General features: G+C 37.8%; 2 protein-coding genes and 1 pseudogene across 2 annotated transcripts in view; 2 read left to right on the plus strand and 1 right to left on the minus strand.

Moving 5' to 3' along the window:
* Positions 1-13879, plus strand: part of LOC131691566 (mitochondrial thiamine pyrophosphate carrier-like) — an 84510-nt gene that overhangs the window by 50955 nt on the left and 19676 nt on the right. The window lies entirely within an intron of this gene.
* On the minus strand, positions 129-865 carry LOC131691572 (calcium and integrin-binding family member 2-like). Its single transcript, XM_058978089.1, has 3 exons — positions 744-865; positions 336-593; positions 129-281 (listed from the first exon to the last, which is right to left on the minus strand). The coding sequence occupies exons 1-3, from the start codon at positions 744-746 to the stop codon at positions 171-173; spliced, it is 372 nt and encodes a 123-aa protein (XP_058834072.1). The 5' UTR covers positions 747-865; the 3' UTR covers positions 129-170.
* LOC131687999 (DEAD-box helicase Dbp80-like) lies at positions 5193-9927 on the plus strand (annotated as a pseudogene).

The following is a 13879-nucleotide window of genomic DNA, read 5'->3' on the forward strand; positions in this document are numbered from 1 at the left end:
TACGGGGAACGTGCCATTTGAGACAATATATTCTAACTCCATACACGTACATTTCCTGGATAGTATTCCATCGGTTTCAGTTCGGTGGATTTCGAAGGTAGACAATAAAATATGATAGCTTTGTACATATGAAATATCATTTTAAAAAATTCAGCCACACTGTCGTACGATCAAGGTCGGAATGAAAATGTGTGATGAAACTCAGATACTTTAGAGATAACATGGATGAACTCAAATTCCGCCAAGCTTCCATTTTTTTGTAGATCCATTTCGTTGAGTATCTACAACAAATAGCACATTGTATTTAAAAAAAACATGAATATTTATTAAATTACCACTTCAGCAATGTTTTCTTTGTCCTCTTCCATTAGACGGTCGTATTTTGTCAAACGGTCACAGATGGCAGATATGTCCTCTCTGGTTATCATGTTGTCGTTATCGCAATCGAATACTCGAAATGCCCAGGCTGCTTTTATCTGCTGGGGACAACTGTGCGACATAACGCTGAACATATCCAAAATGTCTTCGAATGAGCAACGGGTGTCATGCTGGGAGGAGAACACATCGAACAACCGATCATGGAAGGGATTATACTGTAAAGTAAGATAGGTGTTAGTCAGTTTTATCAGGTATTATGCCATTTTGACTAAACAGAACACAGTTTTGAAGTAGAATATTCCTAACATTTCAATACTTGGGTCCCGTTTCGAAATTTTCTGCTGAGATTTTTTCCCAGTTTTTACCATTTAACTTTTAGCGCTGACAATAGTTATTTTGATAAAGAAAAACGTTAATGTAGAAAGTAGAAGATTTATTTCGTGCTTTTCATGTCATAGACGAATACTTGTTTTGATTGATCCAGTGGTGTAATTTGAAATCTGCAATACACAATATATGGTACTATTATAACTGGTTGACGACCTACACCAATCATGTTATGCTTGCAAAAGTCTGCATCCAACAATCTTTGAATTCAGTACAAACATCAACGGTTCTTTCCCGAACCACTATCATAAAGAATAATTTTAAAATTTCTCATTCAAACAAGTTATTTAAAATCTAATGATTTCTAATGATAAGTCTAATGAATATCATTAGATTTTAAACAATGTGCCCGAAGTGTAGTCACAACGCTCCGGTTATGTCACAGACATTACCCACCCATCTGTTTTAACTATATCTTAAATTAGATTCATACTAACACTCACTAATAAAATCAATTGCATATTTCTCATATACACTCACAATCTATCTCATCCCAAACATACAAACGCTCGTATCTTTCGCAATAATACAAACCTGGTCACAAACGCGAACATGCAATTGCAATCATCCACATATACGCCTACGATTTCGCCGACAATAAAATACCCCGGTTTAAAGTGAACGTTTTAGCACTCAAAAATTTATAAACGCGGTCTCTTAGCTTAGCTTAGGTAGACTGCCCGTAGATGCACTTCGCGATTGACCGAGTGAGTGAAAATGCACAATGAACCAAAAATGATGCTTGGGAGGAGCAAAGCGTGCCCAAAGTGCATGTGTCACTGACTCAAAACGTCACGTCCGGAAGTCCTATCATTGGTCCTAGCAGCCTAGACTCATGCCTTCAGTTGGGCCAGTCAAAAAAAATATCACTCACATCCACTAGATAACGCATAGCGACATGACCGGGAACTCTAGTGATATGGGTAACTGTTTTCTAGTATCTGAACCGTATACTGAAAATTAAACATCAGATTCACGACCAGCGCGATCATTCAGGAACGCACGCAAATGTGTTAATGGCCACAAGGTTACAAAATCGAATTTAGCAACGAGAAGTTACATATACGCTAGCAGATAAATAAGTTAAGATGCAAACGCACAACTGCACCCGCGATCTCGTAAACACCCTCTTAGGTCGGTTGGTTTCAAAATCGTCCAATGAAGGACGTTCGTTGGACCAATTTGGACAACGTCCAAATAACCGTTCAACAAACGTCCATCGTTGGACCCGTGTTGAACGATTTTGAAATTTTTTTTTTGATGTCTCAGTGGGCATGAAAACACACCAGTGATTAAGCACAGAGAACAGACGTCCATCTTCAGCATTCAACTTGTGTAAAAATCCCAAACGGTTTCGAAGGTAGTTGGAATATTTCCACTAGGTGCGCTACTGTCGTCATGTTTTTTAAGTGGCCGAGTTCGACCGAATTGATAGCGGTTATAGCTCTACCCAGTCAAACCATTCCGGAACCGGTTCGGACTTCTGAGTGGATTCAGTATCGATTCCAGCTCAAATGCATCAACCGATTGAGTCGGAATCGGTTGTTTTCTTTGCGCCAGATTCTAGGGGCAGATCACTCTAAGAATGTATAACAAATTTGCATCAAATTAGAAAAAATGCATTTAATTTCCATTTTTGCATCAGCTTTGCACTCCCTCGCAGAAAAGTTTGTTTAACAAACGTCCTACGCTGATCCACTTTGTTCGACATTTTGTTAAATGTAGGGCTAGTTTTCCTGTAGGGTTTTGACGTCTTACACGCAACGCAAACAAAATTGCCCGCAACGCAAAAACATTGCACGCAACGCAAAATACATTATGAATTTCTATTTTGATGGAAATAAATGCATTTATTTTCGCTGATTTTTAAAAATGCATCACAAGTGATCTGCTCCTAGGCCAGATTCCATATTGAATCCATTCAGGATTTCGAAACGGTTCTGGAATGGATTTGACGGATAGTTGGGATACCTTGATATGGCGGCGCTAGTGTTTTAACTTATATTATTCAAAACTTTTCTCGCATTGTAGTATCATATTTGTTCGATAATGGTTGTCTGTTCTCTGTGGATTAAGTGTACGTTTTAGCGCTTATAAAACTCATAGACGCTATCTCAAGCGGGGACATGGACGGTAACTTTAGTGATATAATGAATCTTTCTCTCTTCTAGCATCTGAACCATACACTAAAAATTAAGTATCAGGTTCACGGTTCGCGCGCGATCATTCAAGAATACACATTCAAGAAATACATACTGGCCACATGTTTATAATATCGAATTTTATGCGCACGAAGTTACATACACGTTAGCACACGCGACAAAAACGTTAACATATAAATACTCAAGCCCTTCACAATCATCCACTCACGCCGACGTCAGAGATCGCGCAAACAGGATAACACCCCGGTAACAAAGTGGACAGTGGCTGAGGGTCCCCTACCCAAGTAACCATAAGCATTAAGCCATTGCACTATATTGGCTATACATTTGCACTAATGTTGCAATGAAACTCCATTACAGCATTAACAACGCAATAAAGCTATATTAGCATCAATAATGCATAACTGCACAGCCGACATATAGCATTATAGCTTGCTCTATATGCGCATATAAAGCTGATATAACGCGTACATGCTTCAAGGATCTTTAAAGCATGTAAGCTTCACAAGTGCATTTAATGCCATTATAGAGCAAATAAAAAGCTGATATAGTGCTATTGTAATGCTGTGGGTTTATTTGTTATGCAACTCTTCTTGAAGATTATATTCGGCATATTTCATTTCAATCGAACATATGCAATATAGTCCAGGAAGCAAACGCAGCGCACTTACCGTGAAGGACGAGGCAAGGTACCTCAGTTCAAGACTTACTAAAGGTAATTTTCGTAAACATTCATATCATGTGAGAATGAAAACCCATTAAGGATATTCATTACAATGCATTAGAACAGAGTCAATTACGGTTTTAAACAGAACTTTTTTGACGTAGGACTTACGTCTTTCTTTACTATAGCTAAGTATGCACCTCTTGCGAAATGAAATTTCCTATACAAAACCTATGCATAAAAAACGTCGCGAAATGCAAAGAGAATAGGGAAAGAGACGAATAGTGTGAAGCCAAAAATACCTTATTGAGCAGACCAATCGTGCAATGTAAATAAACATTACTCATGCCTGAGTTGAAGGAGATAAGTATTGTAAATCTATCAAAAAAAAATTTGAATTTTCGTCAGAATTTAGTGCAATCGTGATTGTAAGGTGCATTCTAGAGTCTATGTATGAGTAAAAACAAGTTTTAGAATTATTTCATCTCTTTGTTTCGAAATGCACATCGTTTGATAAACAAATCCATCGATCGACATACGGTTTGTTTTCAAAATATAATAGGAGTCATTTAAAGTGCTGCCTGTAGAAGCGGTTGCCAAAATTCTAGTGTTGAAATCATCATAAAGGGAGTGTTGCCGTTTTGACTGATTTTCACTCTTCGTCTCTTTCACTATTCTCTTTGGCGAAATGTTAGCGAAAAAAATTTTCGTTTCCATTTCGTAAGCGGTACGCAGCTCTCGCGAAAACGATAACGAAAAATGAAGTTAGCTGAGACACGGTTTGACAAACGATAAGTTTCATAATACTTCCGCGAGACAGCGCTGCTTTCTATGCGCTGTCACCAAGGCAAACTTTTTCCTTGCGAAATAATGGTCAGCGGTATTATTTCGCACGGAGGCTCGCGAAATTTTGACAGGTTGCAATGAAAAAATATAATAAAACACAAGATTGGTAATTTTTGTTATTTTTTTCATCGCAACCTGTCAATATTTCGTAGTTTAGAAATTCAATATTTCGAATTTGAATTGTAAGTTTAAAAATATTACTGGAAGTGTGATTTTTTCTAGTTTTAAACAATTAAATTTAAATAATTAATATTATTTGCAGCACACCCGAACAAAGCAAATCAGCTCAACTAATCTTGTCTCAACATCCTGGATCTGGCAATCAGCCAACCAACATTAAATCGATGCAACCGCAGCAGTACCAACAACTCCCAATCCAGCAACAGCCAACAACCCCTCAAAAAGGACCACATAGCAATTACTGCTCAAACGAACAACAGGAGTTTACGAATGATGGACACATCGGAAAACATTTCATCGGTACATTCTGCCTTAAAACTTGCCTGCCACTATTTTTACCAGCGGTTGCCTTCCTGATTTAGAGAAATCTGAGTCAAGCACAAACGTCATATTCCAGCCTTGGTTCATACCAGTTCCTTGCATGAAAATATCACTGCCTCCACAGTGCTCGTGATTCCATTCCAGCAGCAGCAAGCAATCACTATTCGAATGCTTATCGCCAACATTTCACAGCAAGCTCAGCAGCAGAACCACCTTCAACCATAACTTCAGAAAATTAAGATTTCCTCCAGACCATGACCATCATCCTAAAGGTCGGTAGCAATAACGTTCAACCGACGGTACAACCTGGTCAGCAACCGCAATTAGTGCAATAGATCAAAGACAAATGTAGAAGACCATTGACCAACTGCAAAAAAGATAGCAACAGCACATTCAAACACAGTAGTAGCAGCATACTATACTGTACCATGCGGTGTGCAGGAGGACTTTTTATTCAGTTGGTGCGGCAAGGTGAGGCATTTTTATTACCTTTTTTATTTCGAAAGGATCAGTACCGTGTTTAGTACATTGTAATGTAATACCCTATTCTTCTTTAAAAAAAACTCGAGTTCACTCATTTACGGATATTTTTTCATTATGATTTTTTCAGATCGAACACCAACAACATAATATCATGGTAATCACCCAGCAAGAGAACGCAGTGATAATGGGCCAACAGAAAACACAACATCAAGATGCTCGGAAAGGACTTGCTCTTTCGGTATGTATTTACCAGTAGCATCCCTTCTCCAAACATTCCTTTGCATATCTAGATGTCCTTATCAATTCACAGAACAAACATAATGGCACGTCATGTTCAATCGGCTAACCGTTTGGAATAAGCGCTCATCATCGGTTTCATGGCAAGGGAAGTGAGCAGCCAAAAGAAGGCATCGTTTTTTTCCGCAAGGTCGCTCTGGTCAAAATTTCAGCGAATTGCAAGGAATAAACCACCCGAGGGACAGTACCCGTGCTGATTCAGGACGATTTCCCATACTTTGTACCTTACTATTGAATTTTAATACCCGATCGAAACGATGGCAAGCGCTGCCGATAACTAGGTCAGAAAGACGACGGATCAAGAAATTTCTGCACTCGGTAAGTGTTTATTTGTTATAACCTATTTTTGAAGCGATCATTGGGATGGGATTTGAATTTTTCTTTTCAATACAAATAGGTTAGCGAACTGAGTACATATCACCAAGGATAACGATTCAGAGCCGGCGGCTGGCAGTCCAGAGAAAGAGAATGCGGAAAAAACCTAGTCCACCGGCAGTAGAACCAAAGCTGCACCTGATGTTTGGAGTTCGGTAGCTACGGAAATTCTGACTCTAGCAGCTCCTGAAGAAAAACAATCTGCAAGAGAAAATGGAAAAACAGCTTCCTCCGCGGAAGATGCAGAGGCATTCAAGTAAGTCGAAATCTGCAGAAAATTTTGATTAGGACATAAGGAACATTGAGAGCCTCTCGTTGTTTACTTTCTCTTTCGATTATTATGACGTCACTATAACACATTGCACTAATTTTCCAGTACATAGCCGATGGTTTTTACTAAAATATTAGGCAAAGAGTTGAGTACTAAATATTGAAACGACCGAGTAATAAACAGAAGAGAACGACCCCAAAGAGAATCTCATTGTTGCTTACGTCCTATTCTAAATTTTCTCCCGAAATATTTAGTATCTGCTTTAAAATTATCCATGACTAATCTTTTAGCCCGGCGGGTGCAAGTTTGCTAATGAAAGATGTTCGCTAAGGTTTAGTAGAATCAAAGCTGGATCTGGAGGTGCAGCGTAAGGATTCTTCTTCGCCGATTGGTTAGTTAAAACTTTCGAAGCTTTGCACATGAAGCCGGAATTACTACAGGGAGTCTATGCGATGGGTTTCAACGCCCCTTCCAAGATTCAGGAGATGGCTCTACCTACTCTGTTGGCCGGTCCGCCACGGAATATAATCGCCCAAAGTCAGTCGGGAATAGGAAAAACCGCTGCCTTCGTGCTGGCAATGCTCACTTGAGTCCATCAGTTAAAAAACCTGCAGGTGATTTGCCTTTCCCCCACGTATGAGCTGGCAATTCAGAAGGGGGAAGTAGCTGCCAAAATGGCAAAGTTTTGTCCGGAAATCAAACTTCCTTACACCGTTCGCGGTGAGGATACCGTCAAAGGGGCGAAGCTGACTAATCGTATCATCATCGGAACACCCGGCAAGCTAATGGACTGGGGTATAAAGTTCAGGACGTACGACCTAGTTTTCCCTTTTTGTTCTGGACGAGGCGGGTGTTATGGTTGGTGTTCTTCTTGGCCACGTACGAGCTAGAAGTGATGGAGTTTGCCGAGTACATCGTACCCAATCCGATCGTCATTCGGCAGGCGCGGGAGCAAGAATCACTCGATAACATCAAACAGTACTACGTCATGTTCCGCAACCAAGACGAGAAATTGTGTGATTATCGTCGGACAAGAGATCATTTTCTGTCATATGACGTATAGGACAGTTGTAAACTCCAAGTAAACTTATTTTCAGAACTGTTAATCGATCGAAACAGGTACGCAAAATGGCCGGTTGGTTGACCGGCAGGATGTCCCAGGATGGTCACTCGGTAGCGGTACTGTCCGGTGATCTAACGGTGGAGCAACGGTTGGACGTTCTGGATCGATTCCGAACCGGACTAGAGAAGGTACAGATTATAACGAACGTTTTGTCCAGGGGTAAGTTCCACCACTTGATTCTGGCTACAGCACCAGGTTACGGAGAGATTCTTTCGTCTTAGGTACCGACGTCGAACAGGTGACCATTGTCGTCAACTTCGACCTGCCGATGGATCAGCAGGGACGAGCCGATTGCGAAACGTATCTACATCGAATTAGACGCACCGGTATATTCGGTAAGTGTGACTCATTCTTGTGATCCTATAGATTGTATTTCTTCCCACTTCTTTAACAGAACGGAATCACTATCAACCTAGTGGCCAGTGATCGAAGCATGATGATTTGCAGATCAATCAAAAAACACTTCCGGAAAAAGATTCAGTTACTAGACGCGGAGAGCTCGGACGAAATTGAAAAAATCGCACCGTAAAGTGTTTTCGAGCAGCTACTGGTGAAAGGCGTAGGAGCTTTTTTGGGTCATACTTGTTTTGATTCTGAATTTATAATTTTATATTTTTTTTTTCCTTGATCTGACATAAGGTATACAAATGTAACCAACAGGGTATCGTACACCGAGCAAAATTTACATTGAATTTCCATAAAAACGTCTTATGACTTTCAGACATAAGGATTTTAAATGGATTTTATAAATCTGTCTTATGATTTGGAAGGGAAATTTTCCAAATCCATCTCTTATTATTTTCATAAGACAGTCTTATGAAATTTATGAAAATGTCCGAATGAACGCCATAGGTGCCCATTTATGAAAATTTCTGACATTTATAAGTAGAAAACATAGTAGAAATAACGATTTCCGTAGAACAGTCTTATGAAATTCATTACAATGTTCGAATAAATGCCATGTTTGTTATTTATGTATATTATTGTGCATTTATATAAAAAAAAACATGGCTGACATTTCTCGAGCATTTTTAGTAGACAAAAAAACAAAAGTAAAAATCAACCTTGAGAGGATATTAGGTTTTACACCAACCAACATAACCCCACAAAATGAGCTGGATGAACTTCGTTTAACAATTCTCGGTGGTTTGTTTACATGGAAGTTATGTGAGTTTGAATGTAATAGATGTGCACCCGTTGCACTCCAACTCACGCAACTGACAAAGTAAACAAATCACTGAGAATTGTCAAACATGAACGTCATTCCTCATGAGTTCATTCGTGTGGTCATCTTGTAGAACTCAATTCGGGACAAATTAACCGCCAAGTATAGATCCCTTCAGAAGATTGAAGAGAAAACTCTCATTAAATATTAAAATTTGCACATTATGAGCAACGCTTCGTCAATATTTCTTGGGAAACTGGGCTTAGACAACTGGGAAACTGGACTGAATGATAATGATTGTTACTTCTCAAATGATTTTGATAATTATAAAATACGCGTCAGACACTAATTATATGCACAACTTATTTCATTTCAAATAATCGGATATCTTCTGTAAAAATCATAACCATGTATACAGATTTAATGCTCACAGTAATTTATTCAATAACATAAAAACAATTTAAAATTGTTGCAATTTGACTGAAAATCTCACTTCTTTTGTTTCAAACAGCGGTAATCAAAAAGTGCTGAAACTATTAACTCCTGGTTGGCCGTCCAGGCTGTAGGGAATGAGACGAAGAGAGAGAAATATTAAAATTAAATTGATTTTGAACGAGGAGGTTCGACTACTGGTTCGTCCGGACACGACACAGGCCAGTACTGAATTCATAAGAAACAATTATGAACTTTTCACAAAACTGACGTTTATGAAAAACAAAATACAATTTTATAGAATCAATAATAGATCTCATATGGGTTTCATGAGAAAAACTTATGAAATTCTTAAAGGCATATATTGGAGCGAAGTCATAAGACTGTTTTATGAAATTCATTATTTGTACGTCTATGGAGTGCATGAATAAAGATCAATGAATTCATAAGCCTGCCTATGACATTCTAAAGTGTTCAATGACATCGTCAGAAGGTTGGTTCATATGCCGAGACTTATGAAATTCTCAGATGCTTTTTGCTCAGTGTAAGCTATTAAATTTACAATTACAATATAGTTCTACCCAGTTCTATCCAAACATTTGAAAAGGGCCTAACTGCAAAATGTAACAAATTGAAATTTCATGTTTTCTATTAACCCATTATGTCCTAGCGTATGAAATTTCATACGCAAAAACAACACATTTCTGGATCACACTTGTTATACAATAAAGGCGTTTTATAACTTCTGGTCTTCTGTGAACGTTAATTAATACCCTATAGTTTATAATGTGAATGCTCAATAATCTTTTTTATAAAATTCCTTTGTGTTTTCGAATGTCAAAGTTGGACAAAATTCAAACCAAAATATGAACAATACATATTATTAATTTTCTCTTCTAAATCACTCATTCTTGTTTCGAATTGTGAACGAATTGCCATGAGAGGTGTGAAAGATGTGGCTCAGTGCGAAAAAATGGAAGAAATTGGTGAAACAATTGCGAAAATTCTGCTGGTAGTTCAAGGTATGAAATTTCATACGCTAGGCTGAACCGATATCTTTTTTCCTAAGGCAAAATTATTTCCTCTTTAGGACCAGGAAGGGATTCATAACTTTCTCGCTGATTTTAACGTTGAATCAGTGCATTCAAGGTTAATAAATGCTTAATACGTAGCAAATCATACCTGGTTCCACCCAGAATATTTTTTATGTAAATTCTCGTGAGAAAATGTTTTTTTTTCTTAAAATAATTACAAAGTTTGAAGGAAAGACGGTTTAATGCAACGAACCAATCATGAGATGAAACGGCACGAGAGAGAAGATAAGTGTTAAAATCATTCAAAAAAGCTTTTAAATGAATGATCGGAAGATATTATTCGATTTTATGTTGAATATAGATTTTAGCCGAATTTTCTCTGTAATGATTTTTTGATACCCTATCAGCCCAGCGTATGAAATTTCATACGTTATTTTTTTTCGCAACAAAACGTTCCAAAGTGGTTATTTTATTTTTCCCATACTTAATTCAGCATAATATGAGGGCTCACGAAGTATTTTACAAATTACCAAAAGTTTTAACATAGCTGGGTTATAATGGGTTAACAAATATCTACCCGAGCACGTACATAACGCAACATTTGATTATGAAGAATTTTGATAGCGATTTTACAACAATTTATAAAAGGGCCTAATTGATTTTTATGACCGTCCTGATTATGAAAGGACCTAACTGATTGAAAAGTGCCTAACTAGCAATACACTCGTTTTAAATGGATTATAACGTATTATTGTATTATGACTGATTGTAAAAGGCTTATAACATCTTTTCCATAATTTACATACAGGGTCAATCTGACCATCAAATCAGAATTCAGTTAATTCGTCTAACTTTCGGTGTAATATCAGACTTGAACAGCATTTTTTGTGTGAGGTATTCTACCGCTAGAAGCAAAACTGTCCCATGTGCTATGGGAATCCCTATACACATGGGACAATTATGTTTCTTGCGGCAGTAATACAAGTAGTAGCAATATGCGCAATTCCTTAAACCTCTCTAGTGTTTCATTCAATAAGAATTACCACGAATTACTTATGGCAATAAATTTGAATTACGATTCTCACAATTGTTATACCAAAAATAGGTTTGTATCCGTACTGATTATTGGTAGCATTCCCTGAGACTTCCAGAACCTTTAGTAGTAGCCATTGTTATCATAATCGATTTTTAACGTCAGTCAAAGTTTAAAGCCTAGGGTTTGGTTCGACCTGAAACCGATTGAGTCGGAGTCGGTTGTTATATTTGCGTTATATTTCCGGATTCCGAAACGTGTTTCGAAAGGTAGTTTCCCCGAGACTTGTGAAAGCGGCAAAGGCGGCCAAGGCAATCAGATTTGCTTCTTAATGGTCAAACGCCGACTTAGAGTTACGATTCGGACAATTACAATAGATTTGGTTTGAGCGAATTTCGATCATTTCCCTGGGTCTTCTAGAACCGGTAGAAGCAGCCAATTTAGATAGAAAATGGCCAGCCAATGATTTAAATTTCCGATTGCAGGAATTGTGCTGTCTAAATTGGTCAGACTGAACTTCCCCGAGACATCCGGAACCGTCACAAATAAGCATTATGATTAATCATGCTCGAAATATGATTCACGCTGAGTACGTCACTTCCCTGAGAGCTTCATGAATGGCAAATAGGTTTACAATTGTTACCGATTTCATACACATCCGTGATGAATTAATAAAATACATCATTTAAAACATTTAAATGACAACAGAAATATAAAAAAGAAATAAACAAACAACAGCTGATGTCGTTTTCCAGTTATCAAAAGCGACATCTAACAGCAAACACACAGACTAGTTTTCGCGAGCAAATGTCAAAATTCCGCACGGAAGAAGGAAAAATATTTCGCGACCTCATTTCGCAAGAGGTGCATACTAAGCTTATACTGGGTGTCATTTCAAAATTTTCAAAACGGATGCGTTACGTACACTTTGAATCTTAATAACTTTTCTCCTACTAAAGGAATTACTAATATTGTTTCATAAATCGAAAGGAAAACGTTCAACGCTTGCTATTGATACCTTGTTTGCTATGTAAAACTTGTTTAAAAAGTTCAAAAACTACTTTTAATGCGAATCAACATTAATGCTACAACCTATAAATATGGGTGTCACAGTTTTTCTGAAAGCCAGACGTGTTTAAGCCACAGAGCAGAACACACGTACGTGTGCTGCTCAACGAGAAGCTGCATTTGGACTACCAACCAAATCATAGCTACTGCCTTATTGCTGCCAACCAAGAACTGTCGTCGCCCTGCATGAAATTCATCGCTCTCAGAAGTGGACAGAGTTACTAATTCACAAGCTGCTCTTCCAGTGCCTGGTCCGTGAGATTGCACAGCATTTCAAAATCGATCTACTCTTCCGGAGCTCAGCCGTAATGGCCCTCTAAGAAGCCAGCGAGGCCTGCCTGGTTAGTTTGTTGGAAGATACCAATCTGTGCGCTATCCATACCAAGCGAATAATCATCATGCCGAGCGGGAAACGGCGAAATAATATTCACAACAAACGGTTCTTATTAGGACCACAAAATCGTTCTCAGAAGAATTACAATTGAAATTTCCATTTCGTGCTTTGGAAAATAACTTTTCTCTAATCGGGTTAGTTATTTTCTATAATATCCGAAAAATGTACGATAAAACTAATAAACTGACCAATTGGACGGAAGCAAGAAAATACCTACAAAAAATTGAGTCAGAAAAGTGACATTGACGGAAAAATGCTTCGATCGTTTCTAAGTGTTTGGCAGCTGAAGTTGCCGATTTGTTTTCCAACGTCAATTATTTGCGCTGTGCTGTACGGAACAAACAGATTTTTGCGCGATTCGTTGGGAAATAATCAAAACAATTGTGTAGTAGATTCCGTAGATTTTGTAAAAACATTAATTCAAGCATGATTTTTGAAAACAGCGAAACTCGCACTTGACCCAAACAGAGAAAACGGCGATGGCATTTTCGAAGTTTTGTTTTAAATGTTATTTAAAAACCATACCGATTTTTACACCAATTATTCATCCAAAATGCTCACCAAAGACGCCTTTCCATTGAATGGAACGAACATTCGCGATCAAGACATTTAAAAGAGCGGATTGAAGAAAAATTAAAGTTACGATGTTATTAGTATCACGCTCACAGTTTCGTCGTTTTACTTTCGTTGGTTTGGTATCTTTGTTGCACTTACGTTATTTCAGTTTCGTCAATTGTGGTGACTAATCTTATCATTTTTTAATCAATTCTATGACTGAACTGTTCCGCCGAGGCAGTATGCCAATGAGGACAACCAACATTTGTAGTTTGTCACTTTTGAGCAGTGTGTTGAAGACAAATAAAGGTTACGTTATTCTGAGCATCACTCTTACACTTTCGACATTTTTCAATTAGTCGATTTTAGTGTCTCATTTTTGCTCGCATTGTCACAAGTATTTAGATTTGATCTACTGTAGGATAGATTTAGATAATCAAAAATAAAAATGTGCTGAAAGTGCATTAGTGGTGCTTAGAATAACATTACTTGCATTCTTTTTCTCTAAAATATTGGCTAGAATTAAGGAACTGCGTGCTCTTGTTCCCCTTATAGAAACATTACCTATATTGAGCATTTTAGTAGAAAGATTGTAGTATATTTTAATGATTTAGTTACAAAAACCGATTAAATTAAAATAACGTAAGTGTCACAGCAGTGCCAAACCTAACGTAACTAACATGACGAAACTGTATTTATGCACTGTTGACG

Source organism: Topomyia yanbarensis, chromosome 3, assembly GCF_030247195.1.
Source record: "Topomyia yanbarensis strain Yona2022 chromosome 3, ASM3024719v1, whole genome shotgun sequence".
Lineage (NCBI taxonomy): Eukaryota > Metazoa > Arthropoda > Insecta > Diptera > Culicidae > Topomyia > Topomyia yanbarensis.

What these genes read in the sequence shown, in the direction of transcription:
- LOC131691572 (XM_058978089.1), bottom strand. An exon ending in AAGAAAACATTGCTGAAGTG is followed by an intron (nt 282 to 335) that starts GTAATTTAATAA and finishes TATTTGTTGTAG; the next exon opens with ATACTCAACGAAATGGATCT.